The sequence below is a fragment of the Muntiacus reevesi genome, chromosome 11, assembly GCF_963930625.1.
Source record: "Muntiacus reevesi chromosome 11, mMunRee1.1, whole genome shotgun sequence".
Classification (NCBI taxonomy): Eukaryota; Metazoa; Chordata; class Mammalia; order Artiodactyla; family Cervidae; genus Muntiacus; species Muntiacus reevesi.
The window spans coordinates 34,283,066-34,304,231 of NC_089259.1; the positions used below are offsets into that span (position 1 = coordinate 34,283,066).

At 39.3% G+C, this 21,166-nt stretch overlaps 2 protein-coding genes across 5 annotated transcripts in view; one reads left to right on the top strand and one right to left on the bottom strand.

Annotated features, from left to right (window-relative positions):
- The window catches only part of PSPC1 (paraspeckle component 1), an 80,728-nt gene extending 68,427 nt beyond the window's left edge, over positions 1 to 12,301 (top strand). Inside the window, exons 7-12 of one of the 3 annotated variants that reach the window (XR_010658475.1) lie at positions 7,697 to 7,789; positions 8,434 to 8,541; positions 9,593 to 9,708; positions 10,093 to 10,761; positions 10,833 to 10,862; positions 11,832 to 12,301. The gene's annotated coding sequence lies outside the window, so the exon portion shown is untranslated. Of the gene's footprint in view, positions 1 to 7,696; positions 7,790 to 8,433; positions 8,542 to 9,592; positions 9,709 to 10,092; positions 10,863 to 11,831 lie in introns of all 3 variants that reach the window. The other 2 variants (XR_010658476.1, XR_010658474.1) reach the window with 2 other exon arrangements.
- A 53-nt stretch (positions 12,302 to 12,354) lies between these two features.
- Positions 12,355 to 21,166, bottom strand: part of MPHOSPH8 (M-phase phosphoprotein 8) — a 43,275-nt gene continuing 34,463 nt past the window's right edge. For both annotated transcript variants that reach the window (XM_065901701.1, XM_065901700.1), the window contains exons 6-14: positions 20,943 to 21,068; positions 20,775 to 20,863; positions 19,699 to 19,839; positions 18,999 to 19,085; positions 17,480 to 17,634; positions 15,626 to 15,780; positions 13,997 to 14,124; positions 13,229 to 13,312; positions 12,355 to 12,842 (exon numbers count right to left, since the gene is read on the bottom strand). In XM_065901701.1, coding sequence (XP_065757773.1) covers positions 12,801 to 12,842; positions 13,229 to 13,312; positions 13,997 to 14,124; positions 15,626 to 15,780; positions 17,480 to 17,634; positions 18,999 to 19,085; positions 19,699 to 19,839; positions 20,775 to 20,863; positions 20,943 to 21,068 — 1,007 coding nt within the window. In that variant the 3' untranslated portion in view covers positions 12,355 to 12,800. The remainder of the gene's footprint in view (positions 12,843 to 13,228; positions 13,313 to 13,996; positions 14,125 to 15,625; positions 15,781 to 17,479; positions 17,635 to 18,998; positions 19,086 to 19,698; positions 19,840 to 20,774; positions 20,864 to 20,942; positions 21,069 to 21,166) is intronic.

Genomic DNA, 21,166 nt, shown 5'->3' on the forward strand with positions numbered 1-21,166 from the left:
GCAGCCATCCTGACTGGCGTGTAATGGTACCTCATTGTGGTTTTGATTTGCATTTCTCTGATGATGATTGATGTTGAGCATCTTTTCATGTGTTTGTTAGCCATCTGTATGTCTTCTTTGGAGAAATGTCTGTTTAGTTCTTTGGCCCATTTTTTGATTGGGTCATTTATTTTTCTGGAATTGAGCTTCAGGAGTTGCTTGTATATTTTTGAGATTAATCCTTTATCTGTTTCTTCATTTGCTATTGTTTTCTCCCAATCTGAGGGCTGTCTTTTCATCTTACTTATAGTTTCCTTTGTAGTGCAGAAGCTTTTAAGTTTCATTAGGTCCCATTTGTTTATTTTTGCTTTTATTTCCAATATTCTGGGAGGTGGGTCATAGAGGATCTTGCTGAGATTTATGTCGGAGAGTGTTTTGCCTATGTTTTGCTCTAGGAGTTTTATAGTTTCTGGTCTTATATTTAGATCTTTAATCCATTTTGAGTTTATTTTTGTGTATGGTGTTAGAAAGTGTTCTAGTTTCATTCCTTTACAAGTGGTTGAACAGTTTTCCCAGCACCACTTGTTAAAGAGGTTGTCTTTTTTCCATTGTATATCCTTGCCTCCTTTGTCAAAGATAAGGTGTCCATAGGTTCGTAGATTTATCTCTGGGCTTTCTATTCTGTTCCATTGATCTATATTTCTGTCTTTGTGCCAGTACCATACTGTCTTGATGACTGTGGCTTTGTAGTAGAGTCTGAAGTCAGGCAGGTTGATTCCTCCAGTTCCATTCTTCTTTCTTAAGATTACTTTCGCTATTGGGGTTTTTTGAATTTCCATACAAATTGTGAAATTATTTGTTCTAGTTCTGTGAAAAATACCGTTGGTAGCTTGATAGGGATTGCATTGAATCTATAGATTGCTTTGGGTAGAATAGTCATTTTGACAATATTAATTCTTCCAATCCATGAACACGGTATATTTCTCCATCTGTTTGTGTCCTCTTTGATTTCTTTCATCAGTGTTTTATAGTTTTCTATGTATAGGTCTTTTGTTTCTTTAGGTAGATATACTCCTAAGTATTTTATTCTTTTTGTTGCAATGGTGAATGGTATTGTTTCCTTAATTTCTCTTTCTGTTTTCTCATTGTTAGTATATAGGAATGCAAGGGATTTCTGTGTGTTAATTTTATATCCTGCAACTTTACTATATTCATTGATTAGCTCTAGTAATTTTCTGGAAGAGTCTTTAGGGTTTTCTATGTAGAGGATCACGTCATCTGCAAACAGCGAGAGTTTCACTTCTTCTTTTCCTATCTGGATTCCTTTTACTTCTTTTTCTGCTCTGATTGCTGTGGCCAAAACTTCCAACACTATGTTGAATAGTAGTGGTGAGAGTGGGCACCCTTGTCTTGTTCCTGATTTCAGGGGAAATGCTTTCAATTTTTCACCATTGAGGGTGATGCTTGCTGTGGGTTTGTCATATATAGCTTTTATTATGTTGAGATATGTTACTTCTATGCCTGCTTTCTGGAGAGTTTTTATCATAAATGGATGTCGAATTTTGTCAAAGGCTTTTTCTGCATCTATTGAGATAATCATATGGTTTTTATCTTTCAGTTTGTTAATGTGGTGTCTTACATCGATTGATTTGTGGATATTAAAGAATCCTTGCATTCCTGGGATAAAGCCCACTTGGTCATGGTGTATGATTTTTTTAATATGTTGTTGGATTCTGTTTGCTAGAATTTTGTTAAGGATTTTTGCATCTATGTTCATCAGTGATATTGGCCTGTAGTTTTCTTTTTTTGTGGCATCTTTGTCTCGTTTTGGAATTAGGGTGATGGTGGCCTCATAGAATGAGTTTGGAAGTTTACCTTCTTCTGCAATCTTCTGGAAGAGTTTGAGTAAGATAGGTGTTAGCTCTTCTCTAAATTTCTGGTAGAATTCAGCTGTGAAGCCATCTGGTCCTGGGCTTTTGTTTGCTGGAAGATTTCTGATTACAGTTTCGATTTCCTTGCTTGTGATGGGTCTGTTAAGATCTTCTATTTCTTCCTGGTTCAGTTTTGGAAAGTTATACTTTTCTAAGAATTTGTCCATTTCATCCAAGTTGCCCATTTTGTTGGCATAGAGCTGCTGGTAGTAGTCTCTTATGATTCTTTGTATTTCAGTGTTGTCTGTTGTGATCTCACCCTTTTCATTTCTAATTTTGTTGATTTGGTTCTTCTCCCTTTGTTTCTTAATCAGTCTTGCTAATGGTTTGTCAATTTTGTTTATTTTTTCAAAAAACCAGCTTTTAGCTTTGTTGATTTTTGCTATGGTCTCTTTAGTTTCTTTTGCATTTATTTCTGCCCTAATTTTTAAAATTTCTTTCCTTCTGCTAACCCTGGGGTTCTTCATTTCTTCCTTCTCTAATTGCTTTAGGTGTAGAGTTAGGTTATTTATTTGGCTTTTTTCTTGTTTCTTGATGTAAGCCTGTAATGCTATGAACCTTCCCCTTAGCACTGCTTTTACAGTGTCCCATAGGTTTTGGGTTGTTGTGTTTTCATTTTCATTCATTTCTATACATATTTTGATTTCTTTTTTGATTTCTTCTATGATTTGTTGGTTATTCAGAAGCATGTTATTTAGCCTCCATATGTTTGCATTTTTAACAATTTTTTCCCTGTAATTGAGATTTAATCTTACTGCACTGTGGTCAGAAAAGATGACTGGAATGATTTCAATTTTTCTGAATTTTCCAAGACCAGATTTATGGCCCAGGATGTGATCTATTCTGGAGAAGGTTCCGTGTGCACTTGAGAAAAAGGTGAAGTTGATTGTTTTGGGGTGAAATGTCCTATAGATATCAATTAGGTCTAGCTGGTCCATTGTGTCATTTAAGGTTTGTGTTTCCTTGTTAATTTTCTGTTTAGTTGATCTATCCATAGTTGTGAGTGGGGTATTAAAGTCTCCCACTATTATTGTGTTACTATTAATTTCCTCTTTCATACTCGTTAGCATTTGCCATACATATTGTGGTGCTCCTATGTTGGGTGCATACATATTTATAATTGTTATGTCTTCTTTTTGGATTGATTCTTTAATCATTATGTAGTGTCCTTCTTTGTCTCTTGTCACATGCTTTATTTGAAAGTCTATTTTATCTGATATGAGTATTGTGACTCCTGCTTTCTTTTGGTCTCCGTTTGCGTGAAATATTTTTTCCAGCCCTTCACTTTTAGTCTGTATGTGACTCTTGTTTTGAGGTGGGTCTCTTGTAGACAGCATATATAGGGGTCTTGTTTTTGTATCTTTTCAGCCAGTCTTTGTCTTTTGGTTGGCGCATTCCACCCATTTACATTTAAGGTAATTATTGATAGGTGTGGTCCCGTTGCCATTTACTTTGTTGTTTTGGGTTCACGTTTATACAACCTTTCTGCATTTCCTGTCTAGAGAAGATCCTTTAGCATTTGTTGAAGAGCTGGTTTGGTGGTGCTGAATTCTCTCAGCTTTTGCTTGTCTGTAAAGCTTTTGAATTCTCCTTCATATCTGAATGAGATCCTTGCTGGGTACAGTAATCTAAGTTGTAGGTTATTCTCTTTTATTACTTTCAGTATGTCCTGCCATTCCCTTCTGGCCTGGAGGGTTTTTATTGATAGGTCAACTGTTATCGTTATGGGAATCCTTTTGTGTGTTATTTGTTGTTTCTGCCTTGCTGCTTTTAGTATTTGTTCTTTGTGTTTGATCTTTGTTAATTTGATTAATATGTGTCTTGGGGTGTTTCGCTTTGGGTTTATCCTGTTTGGGACTCTCTGGGTTTCTTGGACTTGGGTGGCTATTTCCTTCCCCATTTTAGGGAAGTTTTCAGCTATTATCTCCTCGAGTATTTTCTCATGGCCTTTCTTTTTGTCTTCTTCTTCTGGGACTCCTATGATTCGAATGTTGGGGCGTTTCGCATTGTCCCAGAGGTCCCTGAGGTTGTCCTCATTTCTTTTGATTCTTTTTTCTTTTTTCCTCTCTGCTTCATTTATTTCTATCATTTTATCTTCTACCTCACTTATCCTATCTTCTGTCTCCATTATTCTACTCTTTGTTCCCTCCAGAGTGTTTTTGATCTCATTCATTGCATTATTCATTTTTAATTGACTCTTTTTTATTTCTTCTAGGTCTGTATCAAACATTTCCTGCATTTTTTCAATCTTTGTCTCCAGGCTATTTATCTGTAACTCCATTTTGTTTTCAAGATTTTGGATCATTTTTATTATCATTATTCTAAATTCTTTTTCAGGTAGATTCCCCATCTCCTCCTCTTTTGTCTGACTTGGTGGGCACTTTTCATGTTCCTTTACCTGTTGGGTATTTCTCTGCCTTTTCATCTTGTTTAGATTGCTGTGTCTGGAATGGGCTTTCTGTATTCTGGAGGTCTGTGGTTCCTTTTTATTGTGGAGGCCTTACCCAGTGGGTGGGGTTAGACGATTGGCTTGTCAAGGTTTCCTGGTTAGGGAAGCCTGCGTCAGTGTTCTAGTGCGTGGAACTTGATTTCTTCTCTTTGGAGAGCAATGGAGTGCCCAGTAATGAGTTTTGAGATGGGTCTGTGTGTTAGGTGTGACCTTGGGCTGCCTGTATGTTGACGTTCAGGGCTATGCTCCTGCGTTGCTGGAGAATTTGCGTGGTATGTCTTGCTCTAAAACTTATTGGCTCTTGGGTGGTGGTTGGTTTCAGTGTAGGTATGGAGGCTTTTGGACAGTCTCTTATTACTTAAAGTTCCATGTAGTCAGGAGTTTTCTGGTGTTCTCAGGTTTTGGGCTTAAGTCTCCTGCCTCTGGATTTCAGTTTTATTCTTCTAGTAGTCTCAGGACTTCTCCAACTATACAGCACTGATAATAAAACTTCTAGGTTAATGGCGAAAAGATTCTACCCCGTTAGGGACTCCCAGAGAGGTTCACAGAGTTACATGAAGAAGAGGAGAGGGAGGAGGGAGATAGAGATGAGCATGAGGAGAAAAAGGGGAACTCAAGAGGAGAGAGACAGATCTACGCAGTTGTCTGTTCCCAGAGTGTTCTCCGTATCCCAGACACCCACAAAGATTCACAGAATTGGATTGGGAAGAGAAGGGGAAAGGAGGAAATAGAGGTGTTCTGAGGTAGAAAACAGAGAGTCAAGATTGGGAGAGAATAATCAACACAGTCCTGAATAAAAATGGGAACTGAATATTAGATTCTTAAACGTTCACAATTTATATCATATACTGAAAAACAAAAATTAAAAATCTAGAGTAGAGGTTAGACTCTTAAAAATACTATATTAAAAACAAAAACCAAAACACAAAAAAATTTTAGAAATATATATGAAGTTTGGTTTAAAAATACGACTTTTTTTTTTTTTGTAAGGTTATAGTGTATTGAAAATGAATGTATTTTTAATCTTTTGTTTCTTTGAGAAAAGTCATCAGAAAAGTGCATGTGGTATTGGCCATTCACATTTCTGACTGTGAAAAAAATCTTATGGTGTGGTTGGAGTCTTTTTTGTTTTCACTGTTACCAGCCATTTCAGATGTGCTGGCATGGAATGTAAAATCAAATATTAATTCTCACACAGCTTTTTTTTTTAATTTTAAAGTAACTCTGCCTATGATTTAAAAAAAAAAAATTATGGGTGCTTTGTGCTGGCGAGTGAGGGCTAGTCTTCGTTGCAGTACTTGGACTGCTCATTGTGGTGGCTTCTCTCTTGATGCACGTGGGCTCAGTATTTGTGGTATGAGGGCTTAGGTTCTCCGTGCTATTATGGAATATTCCCAGACCAGGGATCAACCTGTGCACCTTGCATTGCCAGGCAGATTCTATCCACTATGCCACCAGGGAAGACCTTACAAAGTTCTTATTGAGCCAGTTTTATCTTTAAATTAAAAACAGACCATGTTTGTCACATAGTTTTGGTATAGTTACAGCTTCAGATTTTAGTTAAAGACCTTTTCCTAGGGAATTCTCTCGCAGTCCAGTGGTTAGGACTTGGCACTTTCACTGACAGTCCTGGCTTTGATGTTTGGTTGGGGAACTAATTTCCCACAAACCTTATGGCATGGCCAAAAAATTATTTTTATTTAAATGCAATTGTTGGTTGATTTTCACATTTTGAATATTCCTCGGGGTCAGAAAATATTAGAAGTATATCAAACTTCTACATATCCTCAGATTCTGAACTCCAAATTATGAGCATCACTGAATGGATGTGGGTAGCAGGACACCTGTAAAGTGTCTTACTGGTAGTGGTTACAATCCATTGCAGAATAAATCTGGCCACATTTGGTATGAGACTACTTCTTGATTATTTTAGTTTTTTTTTTTTTTTTTTGGTCTGTGCTGGGTTTTCGATGCTGCACGCAGGCTTTCTCTAGTTGTGGAGAGTGGGGGCTATTCTCTGGTTGTAGTGGCTTCTCTAGTTTAGTTGGGGCATGCAGACTTAGTTGCCTCATTGCATGTGGGACTTCCCAGACCAGGAATTGAACCTATGTCCTTTGCATTGGCAGTGGATTCTTAACCACTGTACCACCAAGGAATCCCAAAGACTACTACTTTACACAAAACTCTAGCAGTTTGTTTTTTAATATTGAATTAAAGGATTAAGGTAAACCACCCTTTTTAAGACTGGCAACTAGCAGTTCCTAACTTCTGGAGAGTACCTTTTTAGTTTTCAGTGTAGTTAGTGCTTTGCAAAATTTGTGGGTTCACTGAAGATAATTAAAATCTTTAGTAGTCTGGGTGTCATTGTGTCTATAATCAGTAATCCAGGTGTCCATTTTGATTTATTTCCATTTTTCTTCTTATCCTTGATTTTACCAAAGGTAATGTATATATAGGTAATACAGTTATAAAATTAATGTAGAATGCCAGCTGCAGATGGAAATAATATAAAACATAATTTTTGTTGACTTATGGGATGATTTGCTTGAAAAAACCACAGAGCCTGTTGGCTGTGAGTCTGTTTCATATGCAGGATTTTCACGTAATTTTTGCATGCTTTTAGCAGGGAGGGTGATACTTGATCCAATTCTCAGGTAATCTGAGACCTAAATGGGTTTGAAAAGTACCAGTTGAGGATAGTTACTTCCAGTATATTTGGGTCACTAGTAGTAGTGAACCCAAAAGTAGTTTTTACTTCTCAATTATAATTGTTTACTATGGCACTAGTATTTCAGGGATGCTATTAAGACACACTTCATAGGGATGAGGTTAACAATAAACATAAACCTGTACCCCTGCAGAAAACCTGGAGTGCATGCTATCTTGGTAGGTAAGAAGTCATCTGATGGAGCACAGCAGGTTTTGTGTGCCCTACCTTGGAACAAGCCGAATAACATTTTGTAGATAGAATAGGAATCGGGATCCTATGTAGGATTTTGTATTATAAGCGTCACAGGCTGTGATGAGGGACCAGCAGTCCAGACAAGAGAACCTATCTATGGAAAATGGAAATGGGACACTTCACCATCTAGGATTTAAGTGTTTTCTCTGCTGCCAAAACACAAAATTGAGCAGAATTTTAAGTCAGTTAATGTTCTTTGATGAAACAAAATAAAATCTTGACTGAATGGACATAATCAGATGAGGTAGAGATTTAAATGGCATCTTGGTGGAATTTAATCAATGTCGTGGACTGTGGGAAATAGAACACATGGTTTTTAATTGATCATTTAAACTTGTTTTTAAAGGGCTAAATCTGATTTTATTATAATCCTAGGAGAAAAGGAAACATGGATGAAGCTACCTGAAATTTGGCTTCCTGTGAGCCCCAAAGTTGCAAGCTGAGGAAAACTTGCCAGTGTCCTTTCAGGTCAGCCACCACCTGCAGTCGCTGCTCCTTTCATCTTCCCGGTGCCAGGACTCGCTGAATGACTTGGTCCATGTGTTAGCATTAGTATATCAGTTTATGGCTGAGTTGAAACCTGTGCTTCTCTGTCTTTGTATGCGACTCGGGGGGGTTGCTGCCCTTTTCTTTGAGGAAGACTTGAGGTTATTTTTAGCTCCAGTTTCCCCCACTGGTAGTAATATACTGATTTGTCTTTAGCCAAGACTGGACAGAGAATAGAAATGCAGTGAACAGATCCTATTTACACAGGAAAAAGGTCCCTCCTGTTTTCTAGTGATTCTCAGGCTAAAATTTTAGTCTCGTGTTCCTTAGGAAAGTGTATAATCTTAAAAAGGGCTCAATATTGTAAAATCATTTTCAAGCTGGGACATGAACTCCGTTTTTTCCTTGCTGCTTTCCACCTTTTTAAGAGGATTTTAGAAACAGATTTTCTAATATTTTGTTAAATTATACATAAAGTTCTTCAGAATCATTCACACTATGTGATCATTATGATAGAACTGTTATGATGGTATATTGTCATCCTAATAGATCCCCAAAGTATTAAGGATATTTCTTCCCTCACCCCCACTCCCTAATCTGGTGATTTTCATCTGTTCTTGTCACAGTGGTCTTGGGGAGCAGGAACGTCAGCCTTTCCTGAGCACAGCTTGTGAGATGAGACCGATGGCATCAGACCACTGGCTTAATAGGGTCCCTGGGGATCTGCATCCACAGTGAGTGAGAAGCACTGACTGGTGTCACACCTTTGGGAAATGTCACCTTTTAAAAGCATCTGAGGTCTCATGGACACACAGTATGACAGCTGTTTATCAGGCTGTTATCCAGCCCTGGAATTACATTGGGTGGTTGTTCTCAAAGCTCCAAGTCAGAATCACTATCACCTGGAAACTTCCTGAAAATGCCAGTTCCCAGCTGTACACATTGTCTACTGAACAGGATCTTGGGTGGGATCCAACAATTTATTTTTTAAATTTTGGATACACCACATGGCTTATTGGGATTTTAGGTCACTGACCAGGGCATGGCAGTGAAGGCACCGATTTGCAAGCCCTAGACCAAGGAGCTCTACCCTGCCTGCCGCCCCCTTTAAAAATTCAATATGTTTTACTTTTAAAAACTCTTTTCACTGATCATCAGTTATAATTTATAATTGCCCTTTGAAAATAGGTTTACAGAGAATTACTTTATACTCTGGGTGTTTTGTTGGCATTTGGCATTAAGTTTTCAAAGTGTTTTGGTATGTAGGTTCCTTACTTAGGTTAAAAAAGTATAGGTAATAAAAACAACCCTATGTACATAGGCCAGCTGTGCTGTGATGCTGAAGATATGGTTTTATATGGCCAGTCTACTCCTTTTCATTGCAGACTTTATTTTCTGGTCAGTGAAAAGAAACTTCATTCAAGGAAAACACTAACTTTGACAGTTAAATAAAGTGGAAGATGTATATTTAATTCTAGAAGGAAGAAGGAGGAAGTGTCTTATTTTTCCCTGTCAGAAATCTTGGAACAGACTGCTGGGCCCCACTCTGTGACTTAAAGGCCCAAGAATTTTAATTTCTTAACAAAGTGGTGCTGCTCTGGGCTAGGGATCTTGTTTTCCAAACTCTTAAGGGTACTTAATCTCTATATACGAGTTCACAACAAAATACTAGTTATAGAAAGTTTTATAGGTCAAATATATGACTTCAGGTCTTGAATTCTATCCTAGCAAATATATACTATTACTTACTATTTTCTAACAATGAATTTACCTTTTTTCCCCCAGGTCAAATCATTCTGTGGGAGAAATGAACCAGAAGAATCTTGTTTTATTTTTCAGTTTATTACCACTCCATTATAAACAACCTGTGGATAGATAATCAGTCATGACACTTTATCCAGGTTTGTTTTCCTCAATTGTATACCTTCCCCTGGTACACTGATGGACTACCACAGACCCACCCGCTGGAACTAGAAATTGTAGGTTAAAAAAAAAAAAAAAAAATCCCAACCAACCTTAACAGTTTTGGGTTAGTCCCCATCACAAAGAAACTACTTATAAATCTGTCTTTGTTCAAGTGAGAAGAATCCTGTTTTTACCAACATGTATCTTGGCCCAAGGGAAGCAAGTAGTGAGACATGAATCAAGACAGAGACCGTGGTAGAGCTTCAGCTTTTTCCACAAAAACTGATGGCAGACAGGAGGGAGGGTGGTTCTTGGGGAACTCAGGGTGAGTATGTCTTGACTGATTTGTGGACCTCACCAATGTTATTACCATTTTCCAGCCCATGAGTAAAGCTCTTCTGTACCAGTTGGGAGAAGTCAGGCCTGGAAACGCCAGGTTTGGCTGGAAAAGAGCTTCATCACCTACAGGTCGGCAGAGGGAAGTGGTGTGGACGCCCTTAGTGGCCTGAGCTTACCTAGCAATGTTTTTCAAAGTAACTTAAAAGGCTTTGTACTGTATTATGCTGTGAAACAGATTTTACTCCATTCATGAATTTTCTAAATTCTCAAAGACTTTAAAAATTATATATTTGGCCATGTGGGATCTTAATTCCCTGATTGGGGATTGAACCTGCACCCCCTGCATTGGAAGCATGGAGTCTTAACCACTGGACTGCCAGACAAGTCTCAAATTTTTCTGAATTCTTATTTTATAAATCACTTTTTGTTATTCTCATATCTGTGTCCTACTGTTGTCATAAGGCATTAATTAATCATAAAACGCTCTAAAGTCTGCCAGCTTTCTGTATGCTAAAGTCTTACTACTAAATAAACTAGTAAATTCTCATGTGACAACTCTGGAAGTTTAACAGTTCCAAGTAGAATTTTAAAAGTAGAACTTGAGATTCAAATGCAAACTTCCTGACATTCCACTGAAGAAATTCTAGGAGTTCAGATGAGAATGTCGACAGTAACTCCCCGTCCAACTATACTTCAGCATTTATTCGTAGGTATGTTAGGTACTTCTCTTTGGTGCTGGGTACCGTTAACAAGGATGTACATAATGTGCTTTCTTTTGCAGCCACATTCATGAGAGTTGACCAGGTCTCTGGTAAGTTAAATTGACAACCCAATTCTGCATTATGTCTGTACCTCATTATGTACACTGGAAAGTAGTAATTGCTGAGGGGTCATGGTTTTTAGAGTTAGGAGAAAACTGAAGAAAAATGTGTACTAATTGGTCTTCAGTGAGTCTGGATAATGAGCAGTGCACTCCCGTTTGTAGCTGAGATCTCCTGTGGCCCTAGGATGAAGCTCAGTTGTAGTTATGGGGTTTGAGATGGCTTTGGTTTCTACTTATAGTAGTAGCAGCAAATTTGCAAACCTTTGATAAGTTACTGCTTGAGAATTGGGTTTTTCAGAGCAATCATTATACACACATATGCCAGTATTAAACTGAAGGATGTGATCTGATCAGCTGCCTTGTCAGTTGGGAGGTTCAAGACCTCATCATCCTTAAGCCACTACAGTCAGAATTTCCCCACTCAAGGGCACATGTGCTTAGGTTCACCTGCTACAGAGAGAAGTGAGTTTAGATGAAAGCAACTATATTAACCTGCATGGCTCTATAAGTGGTTATATTCCCAGTGTGCTTGTGCTTGTAAAGGTGTGCTCTCAACATAACAGGAATGTTCTTTAAAAACTCCTCTTACAATCCTGGACAAAGTGCACTGCTGCTGATACAAATCTCGCAGCTGTGAAGTCAGATGCAGAGGAGTATAGGATCCAATACAGTTGAAAAGTCTAACATAGGTATTGCTATTGCTAAACCAAACACATTTCACATCACCTTTTTGCTGAAGTCCTGAGACTTGAGATAGAAAATAGAAAACATTGTATTTTATTGAGGACACTGTAGGAAAAGTCAGTTTAACCCTGAAATGTCTATACAGTGTATGTGGTTTGCTCTAACTATCCACAGATTCTGTCTGCATCTAGAGCACAAAAAAGTTCCCTAAAAGCACACCAGGAACCCCCTACATAGAATTAATATTGATACCTAGCATTTACTTTGTTTTAGGTACTGTTAGTCCAGAGATGATTAAATGCAGATACATCATTTCATATAAAGGACTTGAGCATCGGGATTCTGGAACCCGGTCCCCTGTGGATGCTGAGAGAGAGGACATATGCGACATTTCTGAGAAAAATTTTCAAACTCAATAATAAAACCAATCAAACTTAATGATTTTATACATTTCTATAATCTGGACACTTTGGTTTATTAGTCTGTCAAATATTTCTTGAAAGAATGGAAGCATTAGACCTGTGGGAAGTCACTTGACAGGAGGCACAGTGTGGCTGGCCTTCCCAGCATTCAGAATAAGCACAGACCATCTGATGACTTGGGTTCATGAACAAGGATACAGTTCACATGTAATTATCACCTTTTATGCCTCATGTTATGTCCCAGTTTGTTTTTTCTGCTATATCTCAGATTCTGGTTTATTTTCTTTGCAAACAATAAAGGATAACTGCAGATATACAAAAGCTCTCTTACTCAGGATCTATGTCAACAGCTTGTTGGAAAGATCAAACCTTCCTTTAGTCTTCTTTACATTCGCCCTACTTTGAGGGCTGCAAACTCACACCTTATCTTAGTGCCTGGGTAACAATGTAACATTCCTGCTGGGGTTTTTTAACACAAAAATTCAGTACAGCTAGTAAAATTTTCAAGTTTAAAAAAAAAAAAAAAGTTTTAATTTTCTTAAATAATCCTCGTATGTACCATTCCACATTGTGGAAAAATATAGTCTGGACACAACATGGAGATTTCAGAACACTTGCACAAATACTTACATCTGTGTTTTTTATGTTAGACCCACTGTGTCCCATCTTAACAGACTGTAACAGATGACTGGCCTTCAATGCAAGAGGCTTACAGAAGAAACTTTAAATTTGGAAAAATGTTAGGTGTGCCAGAATTCCAAACTGCTTCACAGAGTATTTAGAAATAGGTCTTAAGAGTAACTCTTCCAATTCTTTCTGGTCACTGTAGCTGTACTCTGTATGCACCTATTAGCAACTTAACCTGTTGAAAGAAAAAAAAAAGCATATATTTCTAGTTTCCCTTAGAAACTAAACATACGTTTCTCTCCCCTTAGAAGAGAGGGGAAAAAACCCTGTCTCTTTGGCAGGATTCTCAAACTGGTTATCAGTGTAGTGGCTAGATCACCATTATTTTAATTAAAGATCCAAGTACTTGTAATTAAATTTTTAGGTTACTCCTTTATTCAGTCTTAGCTAATGATCATATACATGTGGAAATTAAATATCAAAGTATAGAACATTCCCTACGGCTGTAAACCATGGACATCAGAGGGTTGAGCCCATCTCAGGTCCAGGCAGGAACACAACGGTCCTGAAAACTTGGAAACACCCGAGCAGTGACACTAGATTCAAGGAAAGGATTCTCACCTTAGCAGAAGGTGCTTCCGTCAGCCTTATGAACATTTTATTGAGGCCTGCCACAGGGCTGAATGAGTAAACAAAATGACTGTCCTGGGGAAGAGAGCAAACCAAAGATGAGCATTTTTGCAGACAGCCATCTCTAGAAACAATCAGATTCCAGACATCTTTAGACTCTCATTAGAAATACACACATTTTGTTTGTATTTCTTTAGGCAATATGCTGTGATTACTTTTCCCTTGACTTAGATAACTTCATCTGGAAAAGCTATTAGAGATAAATCATTAATATGTATCTGGCCATATATATATAGCATGAGTATTAAAAGTCTTCATAACCAGTTAATTTTAATTCAGCCTAAGGACAGACTTTTGTATATGGCAAAGGTAACAACAAAGATTCTTCAAGGGCATTTTTAATTTAAAAAAATTATGGTAAAATGGTCACTATATAAAAATCAAAATTATACTAAGATAACCTAAAAAATGGTGCATTAAAACTAAACAAATACAAGCAGCAGTGTTTGCATTGGGATTTTTTTGAAACATCAACAGCATGCTTTTCTTACTTTTTGAATTTTAAGTGAACATTTGTTAATTATAATGCATTTAAAGGTATATTTAAAATTAGTTTCTAGACCATGAGAATTTTAAAACAATTTATGATTATTGGGTTATTGCCATTTCCAAAAACTGCAATTAACAGAAGAATTTATAGGTCATCTCAGCTTTTTATTAGAAGAATGTACTCATCAGTAATGAACTACAGAGACTTACCAGAAAAACAGGAAGTTGAAATTTATCATTTAAAACAACAGCTTGTACACTACATGGTCCACAGAGGCGAGCAATGACCTCTTTACCCAGAAAGTTTGCATGGAAGATAAACAGCAGGACGCCAGAGCCTGAATTGAGGAGATGTAAATACAGATTTTAATTTCCATCCAAAGACAGCACTTCGCAGAGCTTGAGGGCATCATGAGAGCCTGAGTGCACAGGCCATCCACATGGGAATCCTGTTAGAAAACATGTTCGTGAAGGTCATGTTTATGTTCCTGCCAACCTGAGTGACTAGGATCCAAAGACGTAGTGATCCTTAATCCTAGTCTGACAGACACATACTTGATCCAAACAAAGAGTATGACGAAGGGACTCTAATCAATTTGCTGGCATTTGTTTCATGGTTATCAATATAAATTGTTTTCCTTCACTTTTAAGAGCTACACGCCCCTCAAGATACCAAGGTCAATGTCTGTCAAACTTTTAAAGGTGTTGGCTGAAAGTCCTGGTCTGGCTGGGGTTTTGAGAGCATACTGAGGAGACCATATGCTGAGTCTCAAGAGTGAGAATAGCCAGGTGTCTTTGGTAAGATTTCAGTTGAGTAGAAAACATTGTTAGTGGTTGCAGACATTGTGCATGTGCAGAGAAAGCCATGTTGACCCAGGGCTGTCCAGCTGCACCAGAGCACTGGTATGGATGCCCAGCCAAATCCACAGTTGACTAATGACTAAGATGTTAGAAATGACTGGCTTTGATTGGTAGAGCTGTAGCTTAAGTTTCCATTAACATATTTAAACAAAACATTTCAAACCAGTTGATCCTAAAGGAAATCAACCCTGAGTATGTATTAGAAGGACTGATGCTGAAGCTCAAATTGTTTGGACACCAGATGTGAAGAGAAGACTCACTGGAAAAGAACCCTTATGCTGGGAAAGACTGAAGGCACGTGGAGAAGGGGGCAGCAGAGGATGAAATGGCATCACTGACTCCATGGACTTGAGTTTGAGCAAACAGTGGGAGATAGAGGAGGACAGAGGAGTGTGGCATGCTGCAGTCCATGTGGTTGCACAGTTGGAACATGACTGAGCAACTGAACAAGAACAAACAAAAGCCAGAACCCAACCCAATTCCCACCTTTCAGGTCAAGAGAGTGCTGTCTCCACTCCATATACCTGGCACCCATGGCCGTGGTCTCACCTGCCAAGTAGCTGTTAAGCATAAACTCATAGGAGGCAGGACTGAAATTCTCATCTCTTTACTAATCAACTTTACAATGGGGCAACACATTTTCTTTATTCTTGATCTCTTTAAAAGGGCAAGACTCAGTGATAATAAAATTCAAGAAAAATATTGATTCTGGGCTTACCATGTTGAAAGCTAGATTTCAGTAAATTTTAATAAAAAGTATTATAATTATTAAGACCCAGGTTCTATACTTCTAAAACAAGTGTAAAGACTGCTGTGTAGACTCCTCAGGGTCAGCTACGATTGTATTGGCTGCATTTTGTTCTTAACCTATTTTGTATAATTAGTATACATGATGGAGTTTGTTAAGGTTTCCTTCAAAGAAAAAGTTCTTAATGTTTATAATGTCACATTTCAAAGTGGGAGAAAAACAAGGCTTACCTTCTGGTATAGTCTGTGGGGGTCTGTAATTGAAATCCATTGAGAAATCTGGCCCCTCACAGAGGCGATGGCAAGCTATTGGGAAGACTGGCTCCAGTAGCGCAAGACGTGCTTCAAAGTAATCCTTGATAGTTTCTTCAGCGACTCTTGAAAGTCTAATAAAAAAGCAGAGTAAAAGCTGTTCCTGTAGGAAAGAATCTTGAGGCACAGAACAATCAGACGAGTGAAGCCTCCCCAGAGCCAGCCTGAAAAACTGCTGTCCCTTGCTTTTTGTTCTGAGCACTCCTATAGGACAAGGCACACATCTGTCTGTCCTAGATGTCCTCTCATTCCCCACCCACCAAGTCTTCTGCGTTGTGCCAGGCACAGTTGGAACTCAACACATACTCGTCAAATGAGTGCATGAATGATCAAGGAGAATCAGAAATAAGAATTCTGCTAGAAAATAAAGCCAAGAATTGTCACACACAGTCTTGTTATAGTACTTGGTTTAGAAAGCAGTCAAAATGATTGGTGCTAATTCAGAAAGTATTTTGAGACTATCTGGTAGGTAAAGTGTAACTGACCCGACCCAAACACCTCCTGCCACCTTCCAACAGATGCTCTGCTTTAAGGAGCACAAAATCCCCAAAACTATTTAGTCACAGATGTGAAACAAAGTCCAGCATGCCTGGACCCCCTCAGCTGTGGGCAAAGCAGGCAAACTAGTCTCCTTACTTGGTGGCCACCTGTAATTAATACCTGGCTGCTGCTAAGGCTCTCAGTGATGGCAGCCCAGGTGGCCAGAAACACCCCCTTTTGCCTTTGTCTCTTTGTCTGAAATCTGCCTATATCTGGAATAGAGAATAACCATCTTTCAGGCGTGAAGATCCAAGTCCTATCTTAGGGGCTCTGCTACCTGACTGAAAGCACTTCACCTACAATAGTACTGCTCCTGAAGCTCCTGTTACATGTGAGCAAGAGAAGTAATAAAAAGCTACTGAATTACTTAATTAACTTCCAGTAACATCTAATGGTTTTGAATTCATTTGAAAATGCATGAACTTGAATAGCTAAACTGATAATTTCCAGACAATGTAATAACCATTCAGCACTAAAAAGAAACAAGTTTATCAGGCTGCGTAAAGACACGAAGACAACATGAATGCTTATCACAAAGATGCAAACCTGGAAAAGGGCATATACTGTATGAGTCCAACTAGCAGTGAAAACATCAGTGGTCTCCAGGGTTTGGGCAAGTTGAACACAGAGCATATTTAGGGTGGTGAGATGAGTGTGTGACAGGGCAATGGTGGGTACACGTCATCACACATTCGCCCAAAAACACAGGATTTGTGACACCAAGTGGAACCTCGGGGGTCTCTAGGTCAGGAGGATGTGTGGGTCAGCCACAATGGTGGGTCCCCATCACTGGGGATCCATCGACTGTAACAGCCTCACTGCCCAGGGTAGGACAATGCATGTAGGAAATTGCTACTTTCTGTTCAACTTCGATCAGAACGTAAAAACTGCTCTCAAAAATTACCTTAGAAACAATGAAGTTTAAATGGTTTTAAGAAAATGTTTGGAAGCCAAGTTGAGTGTAATTAAGATTTTAAGATGATACTCCTAGATAGAACGGAGTTAAGTTTGAAGGTTTCTAACTCCTCAATAACTTGTAGACATTGTACACCACTTTTAGACGAGATCGGGCGCGTTCAGGGTGGTATGGCCGTAGACTGTACACCACTTTTAAAATTCATCTTCTTAGACCAGAAACCCATCATGACTTGTACTTGACTTATCTTTTTCTGAGCAGTTACATACACACTGTCCATTACGTGTCCCAACGGGGCACACTCCTCCCACACTTACGTCTCTAAGTGGCTCTTCAGCAGGTCGTACACCAGCACGTTGTTGCACTGCTTTGCAAAATGCAGTGCACTGTTCTGGTGCTTTGACAGAATATTGCAGTCAGCTCCACATTCAATGACCAGCCGGACGATGTCTGAGTTTCCTCTTTTACAAGCCTGTGTCGGGAGTAAAGGAGTAAAAATCACTCAACCGTGATCAGTGTCTGTTCCTCTCAGCTGGACCCCTGGGGTTGGAAACCGGCTTGGAAGTAGACTTCCTGTGGTCCTCCTGCAACTGTCCCTCCTGCTTTTCTGCCATTTCTCTCCCAATTCGACTTTCTAGCCTGCCTCTCTCCTGAGCTTAAGATTCACATTTTAAACACCTGAGCATTTACAATATGTATAAAAATCCTACCACAAGTCTGCAAACCAATTCATGCCATCCACTGTAATGGGGCATGTTACACAGTAGCATCAAAGTCCAGCCTCTATTCTGATTAAGTCTTTCTTGAGGTTAAACTTTTTAAAGGCTCCTAGCTGCTATCTGGATGAACTCCTACTTCCTTGGCACAGGTATAGAGTTTTGTGCACCCCTATTCCACACATACCCTTTATGCTCCTGTTTAAATATCCGTTGTTTAGAATGTGCCTGGTGATTTCTCAATAAGTTTTAAATTCATGCTTTCAGCTGCCACCTATGCTGTAAACATACTTCAATAGGAACACATAAAGGAAAATTAAAATTCAAAAGGAGGGTGACTGAACAAAATAAACATTTCTATGAACCAAAAATGAAACAGGAACACCAGCAGCAAACAAGTTTTAACCCCAAGTGTGGAAGAAGAACGGCAAGAGTCCAGCACAGCCTCAGGGTCCTGCCCACGGTGAACGAGGGGTCTGACCATCTGCCTGACTCAGGAAAGGTCAGAAGAAGAACCGCAGCCACCAGCCCTTGGTGAGGACTCCCTTCATGGATGAGGCGGAAGCCACAGCCTCCACACAAGGTCACGACCTGCTGGGTGACAGCACCTCAGGCCAGAAAACCTGGAGCTGTGGGTGGGGGGTGGGGAGCTTCTCCAAGCTTCCACAATCCACACATAGGTGAGGAAACCTGAGGCCAAGGAGATGAAGTCACCAATGGGAAGGAATGAATCCCCGTCCATCTGCTCCGTGCCCAGGTCTCTACAGGGCACAGTCTATCCCCTTCCACTGACACGGTTTATCCCAGCTGACCTAGATCTTCAGGATGCAGCTGAGCCAGCTGCCAGGTTCCCTCCAAGACTCAGCTGGAATCCACAAAGCTTGGCCACCAGCTTACAGAGCCTACAACTCCCTGTGCTTCCTCTCATCACACCCAGTAACTCTGTCTTTCTGGGTCTGTTTCTGTCACTCAGCTGCAAACCCTTCAAGTCCTCAGACGGTCTTGTCCCGGTTGACCACCAGCCCCAGTACAGTGGCAGTGGGAGATCCTGTGGAGAACATGCTCCCGCAGGGGAGGGTATGGGGGGGGGTGTGGGCAGTGCTCCCAGGGAGGCATTTACCTTCATTAGCGCCGTCTCACCATTGTTCTGCTGGACATTTACAAAAGCTCCTGCTTCCAAAAGAATAGCCACGGTAGTTAAAAAGTTCTGTTTAAAAAAAAAAAAAAAGGATTTAATCCCCTCAAACTCTTCATAAGTAAGATATTTCAAGATGTTTTGAAATTTCTAGCCATTAGCAAAAGTACTTAGATTCTATCTCATGCAGGGTGGTGAATACCACAGACTACTGCTTCCGCTCCTCCCTCCCGACCCCCGCCCAGAGTCCCAGGAGAGTCGGGGGCTGCATGGAGCGGCCGCTCCCACTGGCACCCTGCACAGCCACACACCTTCTGCCAGCAACTTCAACCTCAACTTTAACCACTGGTTTCAACATAAAGAACCTCTTCATCTCAGTCCTTTAATAAGATAACATGGAACATTTTAATTAAATTATTAACCAAAGGGACACTTTAGAAAAGATTTTTTAAAAATCTAAGAATTATCAATACCTTAATCAGAAGTTCTTTTTCAATACAAATCATCTCCAACTAGATAGACGATATTTGGAAATTTCAAAGTACGACTGTCAATAAAAACACTGATTTATGACAAGTCATAGATGAACTAAGTTATGTGACTGTGTGACTGGCACACTGCCCGGCAGACACAGATTCTGTCTCAGTCCCAAGGCTGTGGAAGCACAGCATGCCGAGTGGCCCACCTTCTCAGCTGCGTGGATGAGTGCCGTAGTCCCATTCTTCTGCCGACCATTCACCTTCGCCCCCTTCCTGAGGAGCAGCCTTAGCAGGTCGTCCTGCCCTCCTGCAGCCGCGAGCATCACCAGTGTCATCCCGCTCGAATCCTGCGTTGGTTTTGTTAGACACGTGGTACCAAAAGTGTGGGAGAGAAAGATCCCAATGAACATAATAAGATGATTCGTATGAATGCATCTAAAATAAATGTACAAGAACTACATGAAGAAAAAAACCCAAAGAATTTTAAGAGAAGAAATGAAGAGCTGAATGAATGAAGAGTAGATACGTTCCTCAAAAAAAGACTCAAAATGTAAAAATGTCAATTCTGAGCCAAATTAATCTATTTCATGCAATTTTAATGAAAATCCCAATAATCTTTTAAACCTAAAAAATCCACAATTAAAGCAGTAAAACTAAAAAGAATATATAAAAATCTTTTCTAAGCAAGATTAGATGACCAAAAGTCATAAAGATCAAATGATGTGACTACCTAAAAATAAAAATGTCCCCAAGCAGTAAGACTCAAAAACGTAGAACAGAAAGGGTTAATATGCTTCAAGTATCCTTATAAATCAGTGTGAAAAAACTCAGCAACAATAAGAAAAGATTGGGGACTTCCCTGGAGGTCCAGTGGTTAACATTGTGTTTCCACTGCAGAAGGCACAAGTTCAATCACTGGTCCAGTAACTAAGATTTGGCAAGCCAAGGGCATGGTCAGAAAAACCTCCCGAAACAATAGAAAGAGGGGCAGTTGCTGTAAATAGGCAACTAACAATCAAACACAAATGGTGACAAAACAAGGAATCACTTTCCCCTCAAAACGCAGAAGTTAAACCATAGACAAAATCAGGCATATCATGACTAACTAAAGGTCATTATATAGGGCTGGAATTACAAGAACTGTAATCCTATTATACGTTTCTACAATGTTTGACTCTTATAAAGTGAACATGTATTACTTTTAAAATAACTCAGGTTTACTCTTTATAAAAGAGCTGATTTTCCATCTTCCTATCATCAGATTTTTAGAAAGACACTTCACCTCTTGGTCCAGGTTATATTCTTCACTTGAGTTAAGAGCAACCTTCACAGTAATATAATCCCCATTTTTCACAGCATCCCTCAATAAATCTAAAATGAAAGAAAAGATAAATTAGGTTTCAATAACTAGATTCATGAAGAATAACCCTATAATTCCAAAACCACTCACTGCTTGGAATCACATCTGCTGTAGTAACATTCTCATCTTCTCCATCAAGATGCTTCTGGAAGTCCTCCAGTCTCATCCACTCCAGCTGCAGATCCATGCCCAGACTTAGAACCTGCTGTCTGCCATCTGGGACACAGAAGAGCCTTATTAAGATATACTTTTATGGACTATAAAAAATACAATGCCGTTTTATTTAAGCATATGGTGTCCTAAGCCAAATGTTA